The 22,513-nt window shown below is 52.2% G+C and overlaps 1 protein-coding gene across 3 annotated transcripts in view; it reads left to right on the forward strand.

Moving 5' to 3' along the window:
- Xpnpep1 (X-prolyl aminopeptidase 1) overlaps positions 1-22,513 on the forward strand; it is a 48,002-nt gene that overhangs the window by 21,245 nt on the left and 4,244 nt on the right. For 2 of the 3 annotated variants that reach the window (XM_052183857.1, XM_052183864.1), the window contains 16 exons: positions 3,448-3,511; positions 4,615-4,719; positions 5,779-5,871; positions 6,150-6,293; positions 7,913-8,008; positions 10,150-10,231; positions 11,720-11,930; positions 13,134-13,223; positions 14,089-14,139; positions 15,225-15,283; positions 15,407-15,484; positions 17,470-17,541; positions 18,760-18,820; positions 20,042-20,111; positions 20,927-21,100; positions 21,831-21,907. In XM_052183857.1, coding sequence (XP_052039817.1) covers positions 3,448-3,511; positions 4,615-4,719; positions 5,779-5,871; positions 6,150-6,293; positions 7,913-8,008; positions 10,150-10,231; positions 11,720-11,930; positions 13,134-13,223; positions 14,089-14,139; positions 15,225-15,283; positions 15,407-15,484; positions 17,470-17,541; positions 18,760-18,820; positions 20,042-20,111; positions 20,927-21,100; positions 21,831-21,907 — 1,527 coding nt within the window. Of the gene's footprint in view, positions 1-3,035; positions 3,157-3,447; positions 3,512-4,614; positions 4,720-5,778; positions 5,872-6,149; positions 6,294-7,912; positions 8,009-10,149; positions 10,232-11,719; positions 11,931-13,133; positions 13,224-14,088; positions 14,140-15,224; positions 15,284-15,406; positions 15,485-17,469; positions 17,542-18,759; positions 18,821-20,041; positions 20,112-20,926; positions 21,101-21,830; positions 21,908-22,513 lie in introns of those variants that run through there. The other variant, XM_052183872.1, reaches the window with a different exon arrangement.

Here is a 22,513-nt window from a genome sequence, read left to right on the forward strand (position 1 = left end):
CTGCTCTGTGCACAGGGACAGTTGTGGCCACTCTGTTCTCAGGGGACGCTCTGGGGGAGGTACGAAGGACCAATGCAGTGAAAGTGTGAAGGGTACCCCTAAGAAGAGAAGAAACTGCTTCTGCACAGACAGAGCCCTCAGATGGACTGGGTGGCCGCCGTGTTTGGTAGTTTCAGACAGTCTCGCTGTGGAGATGACAGTCACTGGGATATGCACCGATGAGGTGCTGGACGGGGTTGGAGTTTCCAGAGGACAGCAGGGCCTGATCAGGTGGTAACTTGGGGACTGGATCAGGATTTGCATTTGATCTTAAACATGACAGGCAGCCTAGAGAGTTTGAAGAAGAGTGGTAATAGACGTGCAAATATTAGGGATATATGATATATGTGTGTTTGAAGCTCCCCCTTTCAGTGTGTGTGACGTGAGGATTCAGGACTGTGGGCAGGTGGAAATGAGGAGGCTTATGAGGTTTATGAGAAATGCAGAGAATGGGAAGTTTTGGAGGAGAAGCCAACAGCTGTGTCTGCTTCTCTGGGACTCTCCTTAGCCTGCTCTGGGAAGAATGTCTCTGGGCTCTGCCAGCTTCTTGACTGGGGACGAGCACCGGCCAGGACTCAGCGCTCGCCTGGCCTCGCTTAGCCTTTGGCGTGGAGGTAATGCCGCTGCCAGCCCCACGAGCGGTGTCTTTCTGCCTTCTTGACCACTTAGGTCATGTCTGGTTCTTGTCCCAGGCTTCGTCTGGGTCCCAGGCTAGACATGATCATCTGCTGGAGAAATGTGTCCCCTGTCTTTGTGGTCGGGGCTGGACGAGTCCCATGGTCTCCTGTCCTTCCCCAGCCCCTCAGCTTCCTGGAGAATAATATGGCCACATGGGAGACCTGTCTCAGAGAGATCTGGAGTCATTAGCATCGTCTTGTCAGCACAGCCTTGCTCTGTCCCAGAGAGGAGGGCCACGCCCAGGGAGCCATGCTGTCAGAGAACGTCTCTGCTGAGCGGATGAGTCTGTCTGTCTTAGGAGGATGGGGTCTGGATCTCCGGTGTCCATGCATCTTCTGCAGGCTTCTGCCAAGGGTCACACATCATCTTATTTGCCCTTCCCAGCAGGCCTAGGGGCAGGCGTTGCTTCTCCCCAGCTCCTTTCTCCTTAACCCTCTTTTATTTTGAGAGGGTGGCGCTGCTGCTGCTGCTGCTGCTGCTGCTGCTGCTGCTGCTGCTGCTGCCACTGCCACCGCCGCCACCGCCCCGGCTGTCCTGGACTTGTCTAGGCAGCACGAACTTAGGACCTTCTTGCCTTGACCTCCTGAGTAGCTGAGAGAGACCAGCGCCACTAGGCCTGGCGCTCCCAACTCTCTTTTAAAAGTGGTCACCGGGTTAACAAATGAGGATTTGGGGACCATCTCTCCCTGTGACTGTAGGTCCAGTGATTTGTCCTAGCTTGCATGTGCTCTGTGTGCTCTGTTGGGTTTGGTGGTGGGAATAACACACTTTAGAGCTGAGGAACTGGGCCGATGGGGCGCTGGGCCATGCAGTGGCTGCAGAGCTGGGCCTGGGCTGGGGGCCGGCCGCGGCTGGTCTGCAGCTTCCTCTTCTGCAGCTTCTCCCAGCAGCGAGCGGCTCCCTGAGGGTCCCCGGGGATGGATGGTTGCAGCAGCTCTGGTGAGGGAAACAGATCCGTCACGGCAGGAGTGGCACTTGGGCACTTTTGTTCTCTAATGCACCGACTGTCTACACACCCTGGGCTTGGCCAGCGGCCCCATGCTCTAAGTTCCTTCCCTCCTCTAGGGCCCTGCCACATAGCTCTGGCTGTCTCTGACTCCTGGTTTCCTGCCTCAGCCTCTTCTTGCTGACATTGCAAGGGCATTCTCCCATGCTTAATATCGTTGACCTTGCTGGGTCTTCTGGCCGGGGAAAGCCTGCTGGCAGTGGTCGTGGAGGGAGACTCAGTCCCGGACATAAGCGGACCTGGCTTGGATCCTGGTCCACTGTTAGCCTTGTCAGTGGGCAAGTTATTTAGAGTTTCCTTTTTGAACCTTAGTGTATTAACTGATTTGCTGCGAAGAACATCTGAGAGAAGCTCCTTATAGAAGGAAGGGCTGAGGTGCACCATGGTAGGAAAGGCTCCCCCGGGAGCAGAAGGCGGCTGCTCATGTTCTCTTATAGACGGGAGGCAGAGAGAGATGGATGTGAGCGCCCAGAACACCCTTTCCTTTCTGTTCTGTCTGGGACTCCAGCCTCTGGAATGGTACTGCTCCAGACAGAGTAGGGCTTCCGACCCCAGCTAACCTCATCTGGATGGTCCCTTTAGGGTGCCTCGGTCTACCTTAATTAATCTAATCTTAATAATCCACCACAGACCTGCCCAGAAGTTTGTCTCTTAGGTGGTTCCAGGGCCTGTCAAGGCAATAGTAATAACTGTCACACTCCTTACTCACTTTTGATCTTGTCCTGGAATCCTTAGGATGAGAGATACCATGTACTAGAAGGCAGCCTGGCATAGGCCTCGGGGTCGTGGATCTGGGGCTGACAGCTCAGGTTCAAATCCTACCTCTGCTGTTTACTTTGTGCAAAGTTCCTGAGTACTGCTTCTCTGGCTGCCGCACGGTGGTGTCTCACAGCCCCCAGCCTCTTCACTTTATGCTATACCAACCTCTCTCCCACACAGAGGCAGGGGGATTCTGAGTGGGAAGGACCTACTTTTCTGGGAGCCCTCTGGGTTGGAGGATGTGTTTCTTCCTGTTACCTGGACTGAAAGGGATGGGCCTGTGTGGGAGACTGACAGCACCATGGGGGTGGGGGTGGGGGACACACACAAGACGTTCAGAAAGGAGCCAGTGTCTGAAGAGACTTCAGCTAAAACGAGTGCAGTTCCACGTTTCAGAAAAATAACGGATGCCCAAATGTCAGCGGCAAGGGGCGGAGCCTGCGGGAGGGGGCGGAGCAGGATGGGACCTTATCCGGGAAGGTTTTGAGCATTTCTCCACAGTTGCTTTGTTCTCCAAATGGGGCCATGCAGCTAAAGGACATTAACTTGTCCTCATTAATTAGAGTCTTTCACACCGTGTGCTTTCCGTTGTTGTTTAGCTTTTTCCGAGGCAGGATGTTGCTGTGTAGCCCAGGCTGGCAGATTGGTTTGTAGCCTCAGAGCTGGGATTGCAGGTGTGTGCCGCCATGCCTGGCTATTTAAAAAAAGAAAAAAAAAGTCTGGTTTGCTTTTCTGCTTCTCCCTTTGGCTCCATGAGCAAAGGTACCAAGACCCTTCCAGCTGCTGTACCGGTAACGCCCGTAGGCTGTGGCACGGGGCGTGAACAGTTAACGCCCGTAGGCTGTGGCACGGGGTGTGAACAGTTAACGCCCGTAGGCTATGGCACGGGGCGTGAACAGTTAACGCCCGTAGGCTGTGGCACGGGCATGAACAGTTGAGGCTCAGCTCTCGTCTCTGTTTTCCAGAGTGAGTACATTGCACCCTGTGACTGTCGGAGGGCGTTTGTCTCTGGATTCGATGGCTCTGCAGGTGAGTCACTAAATGTTCTGTTCTTACTCCGTCTTTGTTTTGGTTCTGCTCTGAGGGGAACTGAATTGTGTTCCAGCCTATGCCATAGAATCAAAAATAAAATCAGACTGGACATTCCCCACCCGAGCCTGTGCAGTGGTGTGGGTTCTGATTTTCCCATCAACATTACCTTTTAGCAACCCCCTGTTCTTTTCTGTGTCTTTCCTGTTCCAGGCGAAACAAAACAACCTTCTATTACAAAGAACAGTCTTGAGCTTTGTATTGCTTCTGACATACACACAGAAGTAGTATCAATTAAACTGCATACGGCTGCCTAGCTAGTACCCCAAAACATGAAATATGGGACCTTACATAGCTTCTGAGTTCTCCCATTTTAGCTCACTGGCCCTACAGGTCTCTCTGACCTTTTGATACTTCAGTTTAACAGCACTAGATAATAGTTAGTGGCTGACGTTGAGCACCCTTGGTGTTATGCCCTAAGTTTTCCAAAACTGTTACACTCTTGACTTTTTAGATGGTTTCCCCTCTGGGATCTTATCCCTTGCGCAAACTACATGAGGTCAGAGCCCCTCTCTTCTTGTGGTTCACCTCTGCTTCCTTTGGCTTAAGTGCTTGTGTTAGTTGGCACGGTTTGGTTGGTTTTGGCCATCACCTCTGCTGAGGGCCCTGAGGTCTGCCAGGCCTGTGGGAACTCAGGGTAAACAGAGGTGGGAGCCTGGACTCCTCGCTGGTGCCTGCTGGGTCACCATGGACACGGGTGGCTCAGTGTCTGCTTCTGGGGAAGGTAAGTGGCTCTTTGTGGATGTCTGTGGGAGCAGAAGAACCTTTCCCACCTTGTCTTGTTGGTTATGGGATTTGGCCCCCTGGTCGTCCGCTCCTTAGCTCCGGCTGCACGTGTGCGGAGGCCGGTGTCCTGGTGGTCTAGGCGTCAGGACTGCTCTCGCAGCCTGGCCTGAGCTGCCCTGGTGTCTTTCTCTCACCGGGCATTTCCTCGGAGTCCAGGACCCCTGTGCTCCTCACCGCCCGGCCTGCCTACGGCTGTTTTCGGACCAGTTCACAGTGGTGCTCAGAACCCCCTCTCTCTCCCTGCTGCTTTGCCCCAGGCACAGCCATCGTCACGGAGGAGCAAGCGGCCATGTGGACTGACGGGCGCTACTTTCTCCAGGCTGCCAAGCAGATGGACAACAACTGGACTCTCATGAAGATGGGTAGGTAGAAGCATGGACTGCCCACCTGGTGTAACTGGGGTGCTCTGTCGGGGTGGCGGGATGCTTCAGGGACCTAGGATCTTAGTGTCTTTCCTGACATCTTGGATCCCTTGAAAAGCCGAGGAAAGCCAGAAAATGGTATGCCTTGGTATACATGCCGGCGCACACTCACCTTTAGAGGATCCAAGGTTTAGAAACCCCAGTTCAGTTTGCAGAGAGAAACTGACTGTTGGGTGTGCAGGCTGAAGCTGGTGGGTCTGGTAGCACTGTAGGGTCAGAGCAGCGAGGCGTGAATTCCGCTTCCCATTGCAGTGGGAATGTCGCTCCTTGTCCCCTCTCCGTGGCGCTCCCGTGTCCTCCCTGCCTTTCTTCAGCTGTGCCACAGCCTAGGGAGGTTCTGCAGGTTTTCACTGCCCATGAGTGACGCAGTCCTAGGGTTTTGATCTTCTGCTGGGCAGTGATGTGACGTCATCTTACAGAAGTTATACTGGGACTTCCAAGGAAAATGTTGTTAGTAATGTGGTTTTTTTAGTGGTTTGTTAAAAAAAATATGGAAAGAGTCAAATAGCAAAATAAAGCTTCTTGTTAGCCCTTAGTTGTTAAGGACTGGGGGTCATGGGCTTTATAAACCTCTGAGCCTCCTGTCTGTCAGAAGTTAGCAGAGAAACCCTCAGAACGCATGAGCTTTCACTCTGCATAGGCGTGCATCGTGCCAGCATGTTAATGGTTTAGCAGATGTCTCATTAGTTTCAAAAACTTTGTCCCCAAATTATTGGCTTGATTAAAGAAAAACTGTCCTATAGAAACTATTTTAGTTCTTTTGGAGGTTGTTTGATATTTATCACAGTCTGGTAGAAGTAAGAGGCTGTCCATTGTGGTTGGGAGCCCAAGGTTGCCATAGGCTCCTGTGCACACCACTTGGAATCCCCAGGAAGACATTTTATAGTCAAGACTCAGGCTCAGTCCTCTAGTCAGAGGCTGGCTGTGGGCAGGGGGCTTTGCTCTGTGGTCTCAGCCTTCCATGTGAAGGGAGGGAACTTAGCAGTTCTGTCCCCCTAGGTCTGAAGGACACCCCAACCCAGGAAGACTGGCTGGTGAGTGTACTTCCAGAAGGATCCAGGGTTGGTGTAGACCCTCTCATCATCCCCACAGGTGAGTGACTCGGTCCTTCTCAGACTTCTGGACATCGCTGTCTACCCTCCTTGTTTGCTACCGGGATCTGGGCATTTGGGACTCAGTATGACTTGGTGTCGCCTTCGAGGGTCAGCTAAGGAAGAAGTTTCTGGGACAGGCAGGGAAGGCCATGGTGTCCTCCATTTTGTGTACCTGGTACTGAGGAACACCTTTCAGAAGAGCCTGGCCCGAGCCCTGCTTTTTGCCTTTGGTGAAACGAGTATTCATTTGGTGGCTGGCCGTATGCTTTCCTTCAGATTACTGGAAGAAGATGGCCAAGGTCCTGCGAAGTGCTGGTCACCACCTCGTGCCTGTGAAGGAGAACCTTGTGGATAAGATCTGGACAGACCGGCCGGAGCGCCCTTGCAAGCCCCTCCTCACACTGGGCCTGGATTATACAGGTCAGAGCTGAAGCTGGAACCCTTAGTGAGACCCTGCCTCGCCAGCCCATCTTGCTAGTCAGATTAAAGACCCTGATACGAAGTCTTGCTAAATCCTATTGTACTCAACCTTGTCTCCAGCACAGGTCTCTGGCGTTACCACAGGGCTGTGCCTCACCTGGCGTAGAGGGCAGGTGACAGACAGGTCTTTACCGCCTTCTGCTTTTGCTCCCTGCTTGCCACTTACTTGGCTTGGTGTGTGTTGGCCGAGCTCCTCTCTGGTGGTGCTGTGGGTGCTGGCCGGAAGACCAAAGCTTTTCCCTGGTTGGCCACTGCCCCTCTTCTGGGTCAGGCACTGGGTGTGGCACCTCCTGACCATTCCCACTTCCTCTTGCGGCACTTCCAGGCCTCACTGTCTTGTACCTTATGGCCTAGAAGTTAAGATGTGGCTGTCTCCGGCCCAAGCTGCTGGACTGCTGAGTGGGAGAAGACAGTGTGGATTAGTGGAGACAGTGAAGGGTGGGAGGGGGCCGGAGGTGGGGCTGTGGGGAGGGAACAGGGAGGTGGATGGATGGGGGACGGCTGGAATGTAGGCAGATTGCCAGAGGGGTCCTGGGAAGAAAGTCTCACAGCTCAGACACTGGGCCAAGTTTTAAACTGCATTCCCAGGCTGATCTTCAAAGCCGGCTGTGGTTGTGGGCAGCCCCAGGCTTGCTTTCCTGTGTGACACCCTCACTGTGGGTGTGGTTTGCTGGGGAGGATGGGTACAGCGAGTGGCCCAGGGTCAGCTAAGTATTTTCCATCAGCACGATTGAAATTGGTTTTAACCAAAATAGAGCCCCTGACCTGTTGCCGCAGGAGAAGAGATCTCAGATCCTGATGCCAAAGTCTCTGTTTTACAAACAGTTGCATGCTTTGAGTGTTCAGGACAGGGCTAGGTGCTAGGTACACCACATAGCAGTGCCTACCCTATTCCTAGGTAGCTAGTGAGACGCTGTTACAGATGCTGCTGTGGGGGGGTGACTAACTTGGGTGCCACATAGCATTCTGAGGAGCAGCAGGGAAGCCTTGGCTGTCCCTCACAGGGCAAGTGTGATTTGGAAGTAATGTTCACAGTGAGTCAGGCTGCAGCAGGGACTCTTCGGTCTTAGCCCCAAGTCTTCTGGCCCAGGAAACCTAAAGTGAGTCTCACAGGTGAGGTCTCCTGCTGGAGAGTGTGTTCACGTGGCCCGGCTAGTTTGCCCAGTCACACCAGCCTATATATAGTCGCACACTTAATTGCCAATCTAACTGTATGTACTGTCCAATGAGGAGGGACTAGGTATGTCCAGAGCCGTAGCTGCACCGAGCAGTAGGGCCACGTCGATCCCTGTGCCTGGTAAGTCTAGATGCCCATGTGGGATACGCATGTTCCTGGAGAGGCGTCGTTACGGCTCATGGCAGTCGGGTGACTGGCACAGTCGTACTTCTGTAGGGATGGACCCTCCGCTGACTGCCCGGGCAGACCGCATGCTTGCCGTAAGAAGGCTGCATGCTTGCCGGAAGAAGCAGTACTGTGTGAGAGGGTTTGGCATAAGCCTTTTCACTTGGCTTTGGCTTCACGGGATCCTAGCGGAGTCAAGTGCATGTGTTTCTTGCAGGCATCTCCTGGAAGGAGAAGGTTGCAGACCTTCGGCTGAAAATGGCAGAGAGGAGCATCGTGTGGTTCGTGGTCACCGCCCTAGATGAGATTGCATGTGAGTACTCCGGCTTCCCTGCCAGGCCTTTACCTCATCTCCTCCTTGGGCCTCTGGGGATCTGCGTGCTCCCGCCATTCAGCTTTCTGAATGCTGAGGGAATTATAACAGTGTCTTTAAGTCAGAGAGCAATGCACGGAGGAGGAGGCACTGCAGTCGGGCAGAGGTCATATGATCCGCTTGCCACAACAGTGCACAGCCAGGGCGCCTGGCGAGCCCACGCGTGGGGCCTGCCTCTGGCCTCATGGGCTGAAGGGCTGTGACGTCTCTGAGGAAGAATACTTCTCAATACTTCACGTGTTGCTCACTCTTTATACTTACACAGCTTCTAAGATCTTCACAGAGAATATTTCTAGTAAGATTTTTTACCTCGGAAAACTTAACTGAAACGTCTGAAACGTCTTCTCTAGGTCCTTTCCCTCAGCCTTCTGACTTTGCACTACCCATGCCCTGGGCAGTTGTTTGTAAATCTGACGTCTCCCAGAGTCTGAGGAGCCTGACTGAGATGCTCCCTCCTGTCTTGCTCTCACTGGATTTGATTCAGGAAAGCTCGGAAGAGGCTTTTGCGTTTTATATCCGCACTGGAGGGGAGCCTCTGTGAGATGCCCTGCCTCTTCCATCCCCAGACCTCGTCACATGCCTGTGATTGTTGTCTCTAATTAACCCTGTGTCAGAGGGAAAAACACACAAACGTGCTTTCTCCCCTTAAATATAAAACAGATATGTTTTTTTGGAAAACCTGTGAAGGGTTTAGGGGAAGTAGTCGGAAAACAAGATCACTCAGTCCTGTTCCCTAGTGACAGCCGTTGTTGACATTTCTGTGTATCTGTCGTTCAGCCTGGGGTTCTGAATGTGTCAGTGTGCAGGGAACAAGTATACACGTAATTTAAGCATTAGCAATTCCATCAAATGGTTATACTGCAGCCTGCCTAACAGTTTCCATATGGAAGGCCTTTGGGCTGTTTCCAGTGTCTCCCTCCATCAGTTGTTATGACACTCTCGTCAGGACCCCGGCTCATACACTTCTTAGGTTCTCATCATTTTCATCTTCCTGTTTCTGGCTGACTTTGCGGGCAGTCTTGTGAGTTTAAGGGTGAGCCTGTGGTGCGGCTTTTGACACATCCATTCTGTCACACGTCAGCAGCCCCAAGTTTCTCCATTTCAGGAGGTAGTAAGCTTGATGTGGGGCGCATGTCTTTAACCCAGTGCTCGGGAGGCAGAGGCAGGTGAATCTGAGCTTGCGGCCAGCCTGGACTACATAGCAAGTTCCAGGCCATCTAGGGCTACACAATGAGACCTTGTCTCCAAAAAATAAAAACTAAAAAAGGAGTCGGTATGAGGCTAACCCTTTCTGCTTGTCTGTGAGAAGCCACTATGTTAACATGGAGAGGCAGCTTTTGTGCCTGCCGTTTTGCTCTTTTATCTTTGCGAGCCAGCATTAGAGCTTGCAGCCAGGGCCAGAGCCGCACGCTCTGCGTGACCGTCCGGCTTCTCAGGTGTGCAGTGACCTCATCAGTCTCTGCCGTGCCCCCCCCCCCCCCCCCAGGGCAGGTCCTCTACCCAGCCCTGTGACAGCGCACTGGAGCTGAGCCACAGGCCCCTGACTCACTAGTTGTGGCTCCTCCGTGGAGAAGCTCTGTGTCAGTGGAGCTCAGGGGTGGGCTGGGGTAGGGGGGGGTCTCTGTCACCATCTCCATTTTAGTCTTTCTGTCCTAGGTTGGCTGTTTTGCAATAGAGAGAATGCTTATGTCCTTATATTTGGGGGCGGGGTGTGTGTGCTGGAGTCTGTATGCAGCAGCACTGAGCCTGGCAGCTCCCACCACTAGTTTAGCCTTTGCAGCTCATGGGGGACACTGGCTAGGTTTTTTGGATCCTGCTCCCTCCTTGGCTTGCAACATGGCCGACTAGGAAACAGTTCTGGCGCCATCAGGTGGCAGAGCCCAGCAGTTGCAGCTCAGTCTTGGAACCGAGTAAGGTCCCTCCCTCCTTTTTGAGAGCTGTGGAATCCTTTGAAAGGAGCTGAACTTATCTAACTCTAGGGAGCAGGAACTCTTCTCTTCCCCCACAGCTACCTGTGGAGCCTGCCCTGGGAGCCAGGCTGCTGAAAGGAACCCCTTTTAAGAACGTGCTTTCCTCTTCAGGGCTGTTCAATCTCCGCGGGTCGGATGTGGAGCACAATCCCGTGTTTTTCTCCTACGCAATTGTAGGACTAGAGAAGATCATGTAAGTGTTCTCCCCACCCCAACCCCCACTCCGGCTCCGAGGCCCCAGGCTCCCCTTCCGGTCCTCACCCCACCGTTGCTATAGCTGCTTTCCCCGGAGCCCCACCTTCATGCTTTTGTCCTGACCTGCCCTAATGGGTGTTTATTTTCATCCTGCCTTCCCTCTAAACCTCTGTCTTGAAATCTACAAAAGCATTTATAGAAGCACAAGACCGAGAGTAAGCCTGAGACTATCAGAGCACAGCCAGTGTGAGGGTCTTCCTGAGGTGCCTGTTGTGTGGTCTTGCCCAGGCCACACAGGTCTCAGGCTTCCCAGAGGGCAGTGCAGAGGGAGCGGTATAGGCTCAGCTGTGTGGTTGTGGACCCCAGGCATCTTAAAGGTCAGCAGTGATGTGAGGAGTCCTGGGCTCTGCTCCGGTGACCTGCCTGCCAGTTTTATCACTTCAGAGCACTGCTTTTGGGCTTCCATCATTGTCTTTCTATTGGGTGGGATTCTTTTCTCTCGCGATAGAAATACTCTGACTAGAAGTAACTTAGGGGAGGACTTCCATGCCACAGTCTATCGCTAAGGGGAACCAGGGCAGGAATTCAGACAGGAGCCTGAAGCAGGCCCTTGCTTAGCTGACTTTCTTATACAGCACAGAATCACCTGCCTAGGGAATGGTGCCACCTGCACTGGGCCGGGCCCTCCTGTGTCAGTTGGACCAAGACAATCTCCCAGAGGTTTGCTCACTGGCTGATCTTTTTGGACAGTACCTTAGTTCATTTGCACTTCTCAGATGGTGGTAGGCTGTGTCAAGTTGACAGTTAAAACTTAACTAGGGCAGGGGCTTGGGGTGTCTGCACACATCTTTAATTCCAGTTCTCAGGAGGCAGAGGCAGGCAGATATCTGTGAGTTTGAGATCAACATGGTCTACATAGGTCCAGGACAGCTGGTGTCAAAAGGTGAGACCCTGTCTCAAAAAACTACCAACCAACCAACCAACCCAACCAGCAGCAGCAGCAACAACAAAACCATTCTTCTTTTCATTTTTTTTTTTTACTTAATGTGTAAGATAGCGGGTTTCATCATAGCACTCTTACATGTGTTATCTTTGTAGTGTGCTCATATCTGGGCACCGAATTCGTTGATGGTAAACTCTGTCGGGGCTGGTGTCAGATGCTAGCGTGCTGCCAGATGGCAGGGTCCTGGGTTACAGTTGAGAAGTTGAGCTGTTCTTTCCCTGAAGGATTCGGGCTTATAAATGGGGGACCAGCCCGTTAGGAGTGGATGTGTGTGCACAGGAAGGGCTTTCCTGGGCGTGTAAGAGGAGATGGCTGGAGGAAAAAATAGTGTATTGAATCAAAAGTGGTGAGTGGGGGTGGGGCGTGAGGCGCACTCGGAGAGGAACAGTGTGCCTGGGCTCCTTTGTCTTGCGAGTGGGGCGAGCCTTGTGTGTGTTCTGCTCAGTGCCCTCCTTCCCTGTGATCCACCCCTGGCCCACGCAGGCTCTTCATTGACGGAGACCGCATTGACGCGCCTGGTGTGAAGCAGCACCTGCTCCTTGACCTGGGCCTGGAGGCAGAGTATAAGATCCAGGTGCTGCCATACAAGTCCATCCTGAGTGAGCTCAAGACGCTGTGTGCTGACCTGTCCCCGCGGGAGAAAGTGTGGGTCAGTGACAAAGCCAGCTATGCTGTGAGCGAGGCCATCCCCAAGGTGAGCGGTCTCAGTCTGCCCTGTCTGAACCCGGCTAGCGCCCTTGTGGTTCTGATGTTGTAAAGAGCTGGATCAGAGACCTGGGCCCTGGCCTGTGGTCCCCGGATGAGGCTCTGAGGTGTGCTGTGAAAGATGATCTTGGGTGGCACACACTAATACTTAGGCTTATTTAAATATGTCTGCCTTAACAGCAGTTAGTGTTCCCAAGAAAAGACGCCGGAAGTAGAGTCTGCTGCGTCGCTGCTATGAAAATGCTCAGATAAAACAGACCGAGTAGGGTTCGAGTTGGTGCTAAACAGTCACCCTGGAGTAGGGTTGGAGTTGGTGCTAAACAGCCACGCTGGGTTTGTGGCCAGAGAGCGGGGAGTGGAGGATTTGTCTTAGGATCACGTGGTCTCTTAGGGTCACATGGTCCTTGCCCTTCATGAGTCCTTGCTATGCACCTGCTGATGCACTTTAGTTAGAATCCGTGGCAGGACCTGAGCCGAGCCCGCTTCACTGGACCGGGCCCTTGGTGGATAGGTGGTCTCTGCGCTGCCCATCAGCATCCCTGCTGCTGTGACACTGTCTCTGGCCTACTTCGCAGTCACTCAGGGCACTCTGCTTTCCCTGCTACAGGAGGTGGGGGCAGGGGCAGAGATGGAGAACGTGCATAATTTGAGAAGCAAGTGTCAGGTGTGCTGAAGCCCTGAGTTCACACAGGACTGGGCTCTGATTTATTCTGCACCAGGGAAGGGTCAGCCCTTCAGTCTCTAAGGTGAGGCAGCCGCTGAGGGGAACCAGCTGAGGGGAATCACGTGAGAAGTCGGGGAGCAGGAGTCCTTTTTTGCAGGTCACTCCCCCTCCCCCCACCTCTTTCTTCAGAGGTGGAGTTGTTTGGTTAGCTCTGAGAGGACAGTGAACTCCAGCCATAGCTACAAGGCTTGGGAAAGCAGTCCTGTGCAGCAGACGGGAAGCATCACAGAGCACGGCTTGCAGGAGGATGTCTCACTCGATGTATTTAACTTACCTTGGGTGAACTCAAGCTGTGCTGAACATGCTCAGAGCATCAACTGACGTGACAGGACTGCAGGGGACAGGGATGTGACAACACTGCAGGGGACGGGATGAGTTCCCACCAGAAACTCTTCAGATGGTTTGCCCCCGAGCCTGTGTCTCTGGCCACTGAGCAGGCTGTTTCTCCTCTTCTCTGTCTGACCTCAGGATCATCGCTCCTGTATGCCTTACACACCCATCTGCATCGCCAAAGCCGTGAAGAACTCCGCAGAGTCAGAAGGCATGAGGCGGGCTCACGTGAGTAGAGCGACTGGTGTGGGGATAGGGCGGGGATGGGGTGGGGGTGGTGGTGGACAGAAGGATCCAGCTCTCTCCTGCTCTCTGGCCGTGGGCCTACATCCTCTGCTCTGCCGGAGTCCGTGGGAGAATGAAATTACTATGTTGGGCATGTAGGCCTGAAATTCTAGCTACTTGTGAGTCTAAGGCAGGGGGATTGTGAGTTTGAGTATCAGTTATATAGTGTTTCAAAAAAGAAAAACAATAAAACTGGATGTATTAAAATTTTGTGAAATACAACACAAAATACAAAGAAAGCAGGCTGAAGAGATGGCTCAGTGGTTAAGAGCACTGGCTGCACTTCTGGTGGACACAGGTTCAGTTCCCAGTACACACGCCAACTCACAACGGTCTGTAATTTAGTCCCGGGAGATCTGATGCTACTGTCTCCTCATGTCTGTGGGCACTAGACACATGGTGCTTAGCCACCCATGCAAGCAAGACGCCTGTAAACATTTCATGCATACAGGCGTGCATGCATTCCCCACCCACCCCACATGCACCGTGATGACAGTGCAGGGTGGGGCTGTGATGTACTGAGAAAGAATTAGAAACTGGCTGGCGGTGAGGAACAGCCTGAGGATGTTTGAGGCTGACCATAGTCTGTCACTCTTGGCCCAGGCAGGGTGGGAGTTCACTGGTTAGAGGAGCTGCCTGTGAGCTCAGAGGGAGCGCCTCCTGACTGAGCCTCAGGTGACAATAGCTGGGCAGCCTCCTCCCGCCCAGTGCACGCCCAGTGCACCGGAAGCGCTTCAGAGGGCTGCTGGGGTGGAGGGTGGCCGCAGACTGGGACCTGAATCTCATTACCTGACCCCGCTTTTCGCAGATTAAAGATGCGGTTGCCCTGTGCGAGCTCTTCAACTGGCTGGAGCAAGAGGTTGGTTCTGATCTTCACTCAACTTGGCGTAAAAGACTAAGATATCAGCCGGCCGTGGCACAGCTGTGGCCTCCTCATCTCTCGTGGTCTCTCGTGGCCTAAAGCTTTCGTCTGACCTTGGTGTTTTCTGTGATTCTGTGTTATAACTGCATACGTACATCGATACATTCTGTGAGAGAAAGGAGCCCCATCCCTGTGGCTCTTTGTGGTAGAGTGACAAAGGGAGTAGGCAAGGTGGCCCTCCTGAGTCACAGGCCAGCCGGGTGCGCCCCGGGGAGGTGGCTCTCTTGGTGTGCGTGGTTTGAACCTTAAGCCATAAAACTTTTTATATTAAATTGACTCTTGGCCATTAATTTCCCGCCCATCCATACCTGGGAGTTGACAGGAGGTTAGTTTCTTTGCGCTGCTGTTAAATAGACTCCTCTCCCTTTAGCTAACGAGGAGTTGTGGCACTTGGGAAGAGTGGACTGACTTGTAGTGCGGCCATGGCTTCTCCACGCTCCCAGCCATTGGTCTCTGTAAGGCGTTTGTTCTGCTTGTGGTACCGATAGGCTTTTGTGGTTTGTTTGTTTCACTCCCAGGACCATGTAGTGTGAACCTTGGCCATGTGCTGCGCTGTCTTAAGAAAAGGTCCAGGTGGTGACTGCGCTGTACCCAGGGGCCGGATTGTCTGTCTTCTGTACTCTTCCTGGTTTTGAGTGTTTCGGTTTTCTGTATTTGCCCTTTGTTACAACCCCGTACTATCTCTGCTCTAACCTGGTTTATTCCTCCAGTGCTGTTGCCTTTAGTAGGGGATGCTTTTGAAGTTCTAAACTTAGATACAGTGCATTTCTGCAGATTTGGGTATTTAGTGCGGTGACAGAAGAGTCCAGTGAAACTATAAGCGGCTAGAAACCCTTGCACTTTACACAGCTGTTGAGAGCCTGCCAGTTCCCTCCCTGTTAGAGAGGAGATGCAGTGTATCCTGAAGAGTGGGCCTTAGGGGGTGAGAACTGAGGACAAGTCAGCTGTCTGTTGAACCCCCTTCACGCGTCTGAAACACGAGTGACTCTCAATGATGATTTGTAAGTACTTTTTTCTTGCAGGTTCCCAAAGGTGGCGTAACTGAGATCTCCGCCGCCGACAAAGCCGAGGAATTTCGAAGGTGAGTGTTTGTTGAGGAGACCCTGGACCTTGTTGGATTTCCTGGCCAGCTGAGGGTGCTGGGAGGCCTCAATTCCCAGCACGGTGCAGCCTTTCCAGCGCCTCTGCTCTGTCTCTGTTCTAGGCAACAGGCCGACTTTGTGGACCTGAGTTTCCCAACGATTTCCAGTACGGGACCCAACGGCGCCATCATTCACTACGCGTAAGGCATGCAGACGGAAGCACGGGCCTGGCCTTGCACTGCCTCTGCACGGGAGCCTGAGCAGGAGACAGTTTCCCAGAGGCCTCCTGCCCACCCCTGGGTGTCTGTGGACACTCAAGTGGGAGATAAGATCCTGGAGGCCTCGTTTCCTCTGAACCCTCAAGTCTCTACCTTTTAGGACCTTGCTCTTCCTTGTTTGCTATTACAATAATTATTATTATTATTATTATTTTATTTTTATTTTTTGAGATAGATTCTTACTCTGTAGGTGTCAGGCTGGTCCCTAACTTACTACATAGCCTAGGCTGCCGTCATCAGTCTTGTGATAATCCTCCTGCCTCAGCCTGAGGTTGTAGGGATTAGCTGCCACACCCGGCTGTCTTTCCTTTTGAGGCTCAGACACTCAGAACCCCTGTATCCTGACTGGCAGTCAGGAGTGCTTCCTTTCATTGTAGCAGCAGGTTCTTGATGTCCTGGTCTGTCCAGTGTCAGCACTGCTGCCAACATCTAAAAGATGCTCTGCTAACTGATGTGGGTAGAGAGGTGCGGGGCAGCAGAGCCACCTATCCGGGACTTCCGGCTTGATGCCAGCACCCTAGTCTATGTTTTTGTTTGTTTGTTTGTTTCTTTTTTCTTCCCTTTGTACCACATTATCTGTGAGAGTCCACAAACCCACAGCTGAGGTCCCTGAGTTGAGGGACATTGCTGTGCAGGGCCTGAGCCCTGCTGGTGGAGGCGTAGGAAGTGTAGTTAGGTTGGGCGCCAGCTTCCGCAGCTCGGCACTTCCGCAGCTCGGCACTTCTGCAGCCCGGCACTTCCGCTCCGTGTAGGGCATTGTGTGCTGCGCTTTTCTGTCTTCCGTGTGCAGCAAAGCGGAGGGCGCTCAGCTCTCTCTGAGCTGCAGTTGGGTTGGACTGTTCTGTCTTAAATAATTGTGTTTAGACCTGTTGTTGGTCTCGGTAGATTTCAGAGCTGTGTGTGGGAGTCACCGATGTGCCGACATCACCCACACTAACGCTCCCGTTCCAAACACAGATACCGAAGGTTTCACTCAGATGATGAATTTCATGGTGGATTTTTTCACAGGGTTAGAGCAATAACAGTTTCAAAGCCCTTTGCCCCTCGCGTCATCACAGGCAGTTAGACGTCTTCTTAGAGGCCTGGGCGTTATCTGATTGCCTTGCTATCGCTGGAAGGGATTGGCGTCCACAGAGTGTGAACTTAGAGTGCCGTCATTCCTCAGAGGTGCTGTCTAGAATACAGGATGGGGAAGGCGGGTCCCTTCTCGCAAAGAGCCACCCAGTCGAAGTGGCCCCGCACAGCCCTTTCCCTGCAGGGGAGGTGGGGTCTCTTAGCACACAGAGGGTTCTGAGCCCCAGACCAGTGAGCCTGTCCCTGGAGCCCAGGCTTAGACGGGTTGCTCCTTCTGTCAGGTTTCCTGTGTCGTCTGTTTGTTGTTTGAGATAGGGCCTCACTGTGTAGCTCAGGCCTGTCCTAACTTGTAATCCTCCTGCCTCAGCCTCCTTACTGTTTTGCTTTTAAAATCATCTCTCAAACACTGTTTCTGTTCTAGACACAAGCAGTTACTCCTTCTGTTCCCCTTTCTTCGCTGGCCACCCAGGTTGCAAAGTCTTTGAATAGTGTAAGCTTAGTGCTTATAATTTATTGGGTAATTTTTCTTTTCATAATTATTTCAGACTTAAATATGTTTTAGGACTAATGTACAGAGGCTGGATATACTGGTACATGCCAGTAATCCTAGTATTTGGGGGAGGCAGGGACAGTTGGATCTCTGAGTTCGAGGCTAGCCTGGTCTACTGAGCAAGTTCTAGGACAGCCAGGGCTATATAGAGGAACCCTGTCTTGATCCCCCCCCCCCAATAAAAAAAGGAAAGAAAGAAAAAATCATATACAGTAGTCACACCTGCTCAGATTTACCAAGCGATTACGATTTTGGAATGACTGATTTTGTTTGCCGTTGTCAGGCCGGTCCCTGAGACGAACAGGACTCTGTCCCTGGACGAGGTGTACCTCATTGACTCCGGCGCTCAGTACAAGTAAGCAAGCCAGGGCAGCCGCGGAACGGCCGGAGGTTGGGGGCAAGCTGTGTTCGAGCCGAGCGAGCGTGCCCAGCTGCTCACCCACCCCGGCCCTTCGCCCGCTGCTGACGGGTGTTTTCTGTCTTGTCTTTGACCTCGCATCAAAAGCCCAGTTGTGATTGTTCTGTGAAGGATGATGGAGCTGTGTAGGACTGGGCTATAAACTGGTAAGGTACGGAAGGAATGAGCGAGTGAGGGAGCGGGAGCTCTGGGAGCCCTGTGAAGCCTGCTGCTCCATCCCAGAGCGCGCCACCTTGGGCCTGAGGAAGAAGAGTTAATGTCGAACATGTGGACCTGAACTGGACCTGTCTCTGCCTCTCTATTTCCGAACTAGTCTTGCCACTTTTACAGCTATCCACTTCAGCATTTCTTTCCTCAGGAGAAAGGCTGAAATTTCCTGGGCCTCATGGTTGAACCCAAGAAGGAGCCAGAGTAGATTCCGTGTGTACAGAAGGCCCTTCCCCACCTCAGTGGAAGATGCCCGCAGTCTGGCCTTGTGATCACATGGGGATCACTTAGTCATAGTATGCATTTCTGTCTTTCCTGAATTTTATAGGAAGATTCCGGAAGTTCTGTTTTTGGTGTGAACTAGTGTGTGTTAAGAGGCACCTCAGGGTAGTTTCAGGGTCTCTTCAGTAATCCTGTTCCTCTCCAGGAGCAGGGAAAGGATTTTGGTTTTCTTGTCACAAGCACTTGCTACAAGCCTGTGGTACTTGGTCCTCTGCTCTTAGTCCTGAGAGCACCCAGTGATGGCGAGTCCTGGAGTAGCCCTCCTTGTACGGACCGAGGACAGTGAGCGACTGCACTGCACCCAGTCCCGCCCCTGCAGGCCAGTGTGGCGCTTACGCTTCGGTTTATTTTTAACAGTTGTATTGAGATACTTCACCCACCCAGTGTGAAGTTAGCTTTCATGTATATACAGAGTTGTAGAGTCATTGCCACAGGTGATTCACGAGTGAGTGTGTGTACTCACACACCTCTTCAGGTGTGTGTCTGGGAGTCGGGCTGATGGCGACTCACGGGGAAAGGCTTAGCCTCGGAGGGAGAGCTGTTTTCCAAAGTGGCGTTGCCTGTGCTGTCAGCACGGTGTGCACACTCTCTCCTTGTACCCTGTCTGCTCCGTGGCTGAGAAAAGGTTATTTTAACCGGAGAAACTGTTTTCTCTGTCTTCCACAGGGATGGAACCACAGACGTCACCCGGACCATGCACTTTGGGACCCCCACTGCCTATGAGAAGGTAATGTGAAGTGGAAGCCTGGAGCTCTCTGCCTTCTTAGAAAGGGCATTGCTTTCATCGAAGGATTGCATAAATAAATAAATAAAAATTATAAGCAGGGTAATAAAACGCTCGTTTTTGTGGAGTCAGGCTTGTTGGGTTTATGAGATCTGTGTAATAATTATCGGAGGGTAAGACACTTGCAGAAAATTTAAAAGCGTGCTGGTAAGGTCAGAGCAGCTCAAGTTCAACTTCAAATAGCTTTGCCCATCTCTTGCAGGGGGAGTGGGTAGTAAAATGTATGTGTTGCAATTTTGTTATCAGCAGTGTCTCGATTGGATTCTGAAAGCTACCCTCATAGTTTTTCAAGGTCAGCATTCCTATTTAGCTCGTTGTTCAGGGAACTTTGTTCTGCTTTTAGTTAGAAAGGTAGCACAGAGCTGTGAGGTAGAGAGATATCTGCCAGGGGCCTGGTTAGATCTTTGCTGTCCTGACTGTGGCCTTGAACAGGTCTCTTCTATGTAGACATGGGCACAGCAGTGGCTGGTGCTTGTGCTGCACAGGAGGCTATAAGCTGAGGCCTGGAGATCAGTCAGTCTCCTCAGCCGTCTCCTCAGCCAGGACAGGCCGAGGCTCTGAGCGCTGTCTGTGCAAGGGAGAAGGGGTTTTACAAGATGTGCTGGGTGGTTGGTCCTGGTGGCTTGACCTTGTCGTTTGCAGCCACCCCTACCTGGAAGGTGTTGGCCATTGGGTGTAGGGTCCATCTGCTGGGGGCAGATGCAAGGCTCGGGCGTCAGCCCTTTCTTGCCCCTCTGACAAGCCCTTGGCCTTGTCACAGCTAACTGTGACGATAGCATGGTGGTGTGGTGACCAGATGCTGAGGCCTGGCTGCCAGGCCAGATGCAGCTATGGAGGGGGGCTGGCATGGTGCTCAAGAATGCCAGAGGTTGTAGAGGTTGATACAGGGTGTGTGGGGTGACGCAAACGTTCCCTGGTCTGCCCATCTTCTTGACAGAGGGAAGGCCCGACAGGCCCCCTGTCTGCTACTGCTTTAAGTAGAATTAAAAGATTTTCTGGCAGAGTTGTTGAGGTGTTTTTTAACTTTTATTTTTTTTAACCTCACTCAGCTGTTCCCTGTAGTACTTGTACACACATTATCAGGCAGGCAGCTCCGCAGCGCTGGAAGACTGTAGGGTTTGAGGACTGGTTTCCTGCAACCCCCTTCTGGGTTTTCTTTGGCAGGAATGCTTCACATATGTACTGAAAGGCCACATAGCTGTGAGTGCAGCTGTTTTCCCCACGGGAACCAAAGGTAGGTGTTCATTCTGTAACGAGGCAGGCTCAGCGCTCAGCCATATCTCATATCCCATATTTGGGTGGGAAAAAGAAAATGTGTCCTTCATTTTTGACTTGTCAGTCTTAGTTCAATTCCGGCCCGGCTAGGATACGCAGGAGTGAGTCCCCCTCCCCTCCTCCCCACTCCTGGCTTCCAGACTCAAGAGCCAGGCTTAGGATGGTTTCCAGTGGCTAACACTAACAGAAGTGCTTGACACACGTGGTAAATTGGGCCAAAGGCCGCAGGGCTGCAGTAAAAGTTAGGGTAGCCTCCTGCGTGTCTTCAGTGTGGGGCCAGCTCCTCCTTCTGTGGCTGTTGTTGGATGTATGTTACTGGGATCCTGACTCGGGGTGTATTCTGCTCTGAGTGGACGGGGCATTGGATGGCAGTGGCAAGCCTCGAGCCCTGACTGGCAGATGGGCATGCCCTCATCACCCGTAGACATGGTCCTCTCATGAAGGCCCCCAGTCTGTGTGTGGCCTGGGGAGAAGCTCATGCTGGCAGTTCTGAAACCTTAAAAGTCCCAGAGCTGGGAAAGGCGTGTCCGTGCCAGCCATTGCAGCCTTGCCCTGCCCATCTCTTAACCTGCTGGTGAAAATGACCTGCTTTAGACTGAGCTCTGACTGGGTTCTTGTATCTTCTGTTGTTAAAGTTCTTCCCTGTGCTGGGCTTAAATCTGAACTCTTAAGTAACTTTTGCCTTTTGGTTTCTGTTTGACCCTCTGAAGCCAAACATAGCACACGTAATCTCTGAAGTGCTGTGTGAGTTCCAAGTGGCCCTTTGTCTTTCAGGCCACCTTCTAGACTCCTTTGCCCGGTCAGCTCTGTGGGACTCTGGCCTGGATTACCTGCATGGAACAGGACATGGCGTCGGGTCCTTTTTGAATGTTCACGAGGGGCCTTGCGGCATCAGTTATAAAACGTTCTCTGATGAGCCCTTGGAAGCCGGCATGATCGTCACTGATGGTAGGTGTCCGTTGGCAGAGGGCAGAGGGCAGAGGGTAGTTCTTTGTTGTTTCTTTTCTTTTTTTTAATTTTTTTTATTCGATATAATTTATTTACATTTCAAATGATTTCCCCTTTTCTAGCCCCCCACTCCCCGAAAGTCCCGTAAGCCCCCTTCTCTTCCCCTGTCCTCCCACCTATCCCTTCCCACTTCCCCGTTCTGGTTTTGCCGAATATTGCTTCACTGAGTCTTTTCAGAACCAGGGACCACTCCTCCTTTCTTCTTCTTTGTTGTTTCTTATTTTTCAGTTATTGTAAGGGAAATTGGTAATAACTTCCCCCCCTCCTGTCATTTTGAAATGACAGCAACCTTTCCTAATTATCAGAGTGATCTGGGCTCATTTTAGAAAGAGTAAGGTATGGATAAGAATGTATGTGTAGATATTTTGTTTGTGTTCAGGGTCATACCAGACACGTTGTGTTCTACTGTGTTGTATTGCTCGGGGTTTGTGAGCAGACCTCCGTGCTGCATTACTGTGTCCTGTGGATACACAGTGTGCACCTTGTAGCAGATCCCCACTAGTGCATTCTGCCTTTTGGTTAGTTTTCAGAACCTTGCACCTTGATGCCCGCAAGAGGGGTTAAGTGGGAGAAGATAGAGAGGCAGCCCCTCTCTCGCTTCCTCGTGGGTGGCTGGGGGTGTTGTCTCTGTCTTCTGTGGTCTGCCTCTCATTTGAGTTGTTTGTTCTAGAGCCAGGGTATTATGAAGATGGGGCGTTTGGGATCCGAATTGAGAATGTTGTCCTGGTGGTCCCTGCGAAGACCAAGGTGGGTGTTCACATTATTTGCTTAAAAGTTCCCTACTGTTATTATGGGGAGACAAATTCTTCCGAGCCATGGTGGGGCTAATCCTCATACAGAGATTTTACTAGAAGCTTCTTTCCTTTGTAAAACCAGAAAGGGACAGAAGATACAGCTCAGTGGTAACGTCCTGGCTAGGCACAGGAAGGGCCCAAGTTCCACCCACAGCACTATCCAACACAGAAAAAAACCCCATGTCCCCATGAATGGAAGAGCTTGCGATGGGCTGGGTGGGCAGAGGCGCCTGAGCGTGATCCCTGGGACCCACATGGCAGAGAGCTGTCCTCACACAGAGTTAAAAACAAAAGCTTAGCAAATATGACTGCATAGGGCACATGGCTTACTGATTTGGATGGTTTATACCCCAGTAGAATCTTACACACTCAAACCAGACATTCCCTGAGTCCCGGACACCCTGATGTGATGCCTTGTTCCCACCCCTCCTCCACAGCAAACATTAGCTTTGTGGAGCTGTCAGAGGGAGCACCCAGCACCACTGTTTGCTGGTGCCTGGTAATTCAGAGGGGTGCTCTCAGTAGTGTGTGGGAGGTGGCATCTGCTGCCCTTGGGCTC

Source organism: Apodemus sylvaticus, chromosome 1 (assembly GCF_947179515.1).
Source record: "Apodemus sylvaticus chromosome 1, mApoSyl1.1, whole genome shotgun sequence".
Taxonomy (NCBI): domain Eukaryota; kingdom Metazoa; phylum Chordata; class Mammalia; order Rodentia; family Muridae; genus Apodemus; species Apodemus sylvaticus.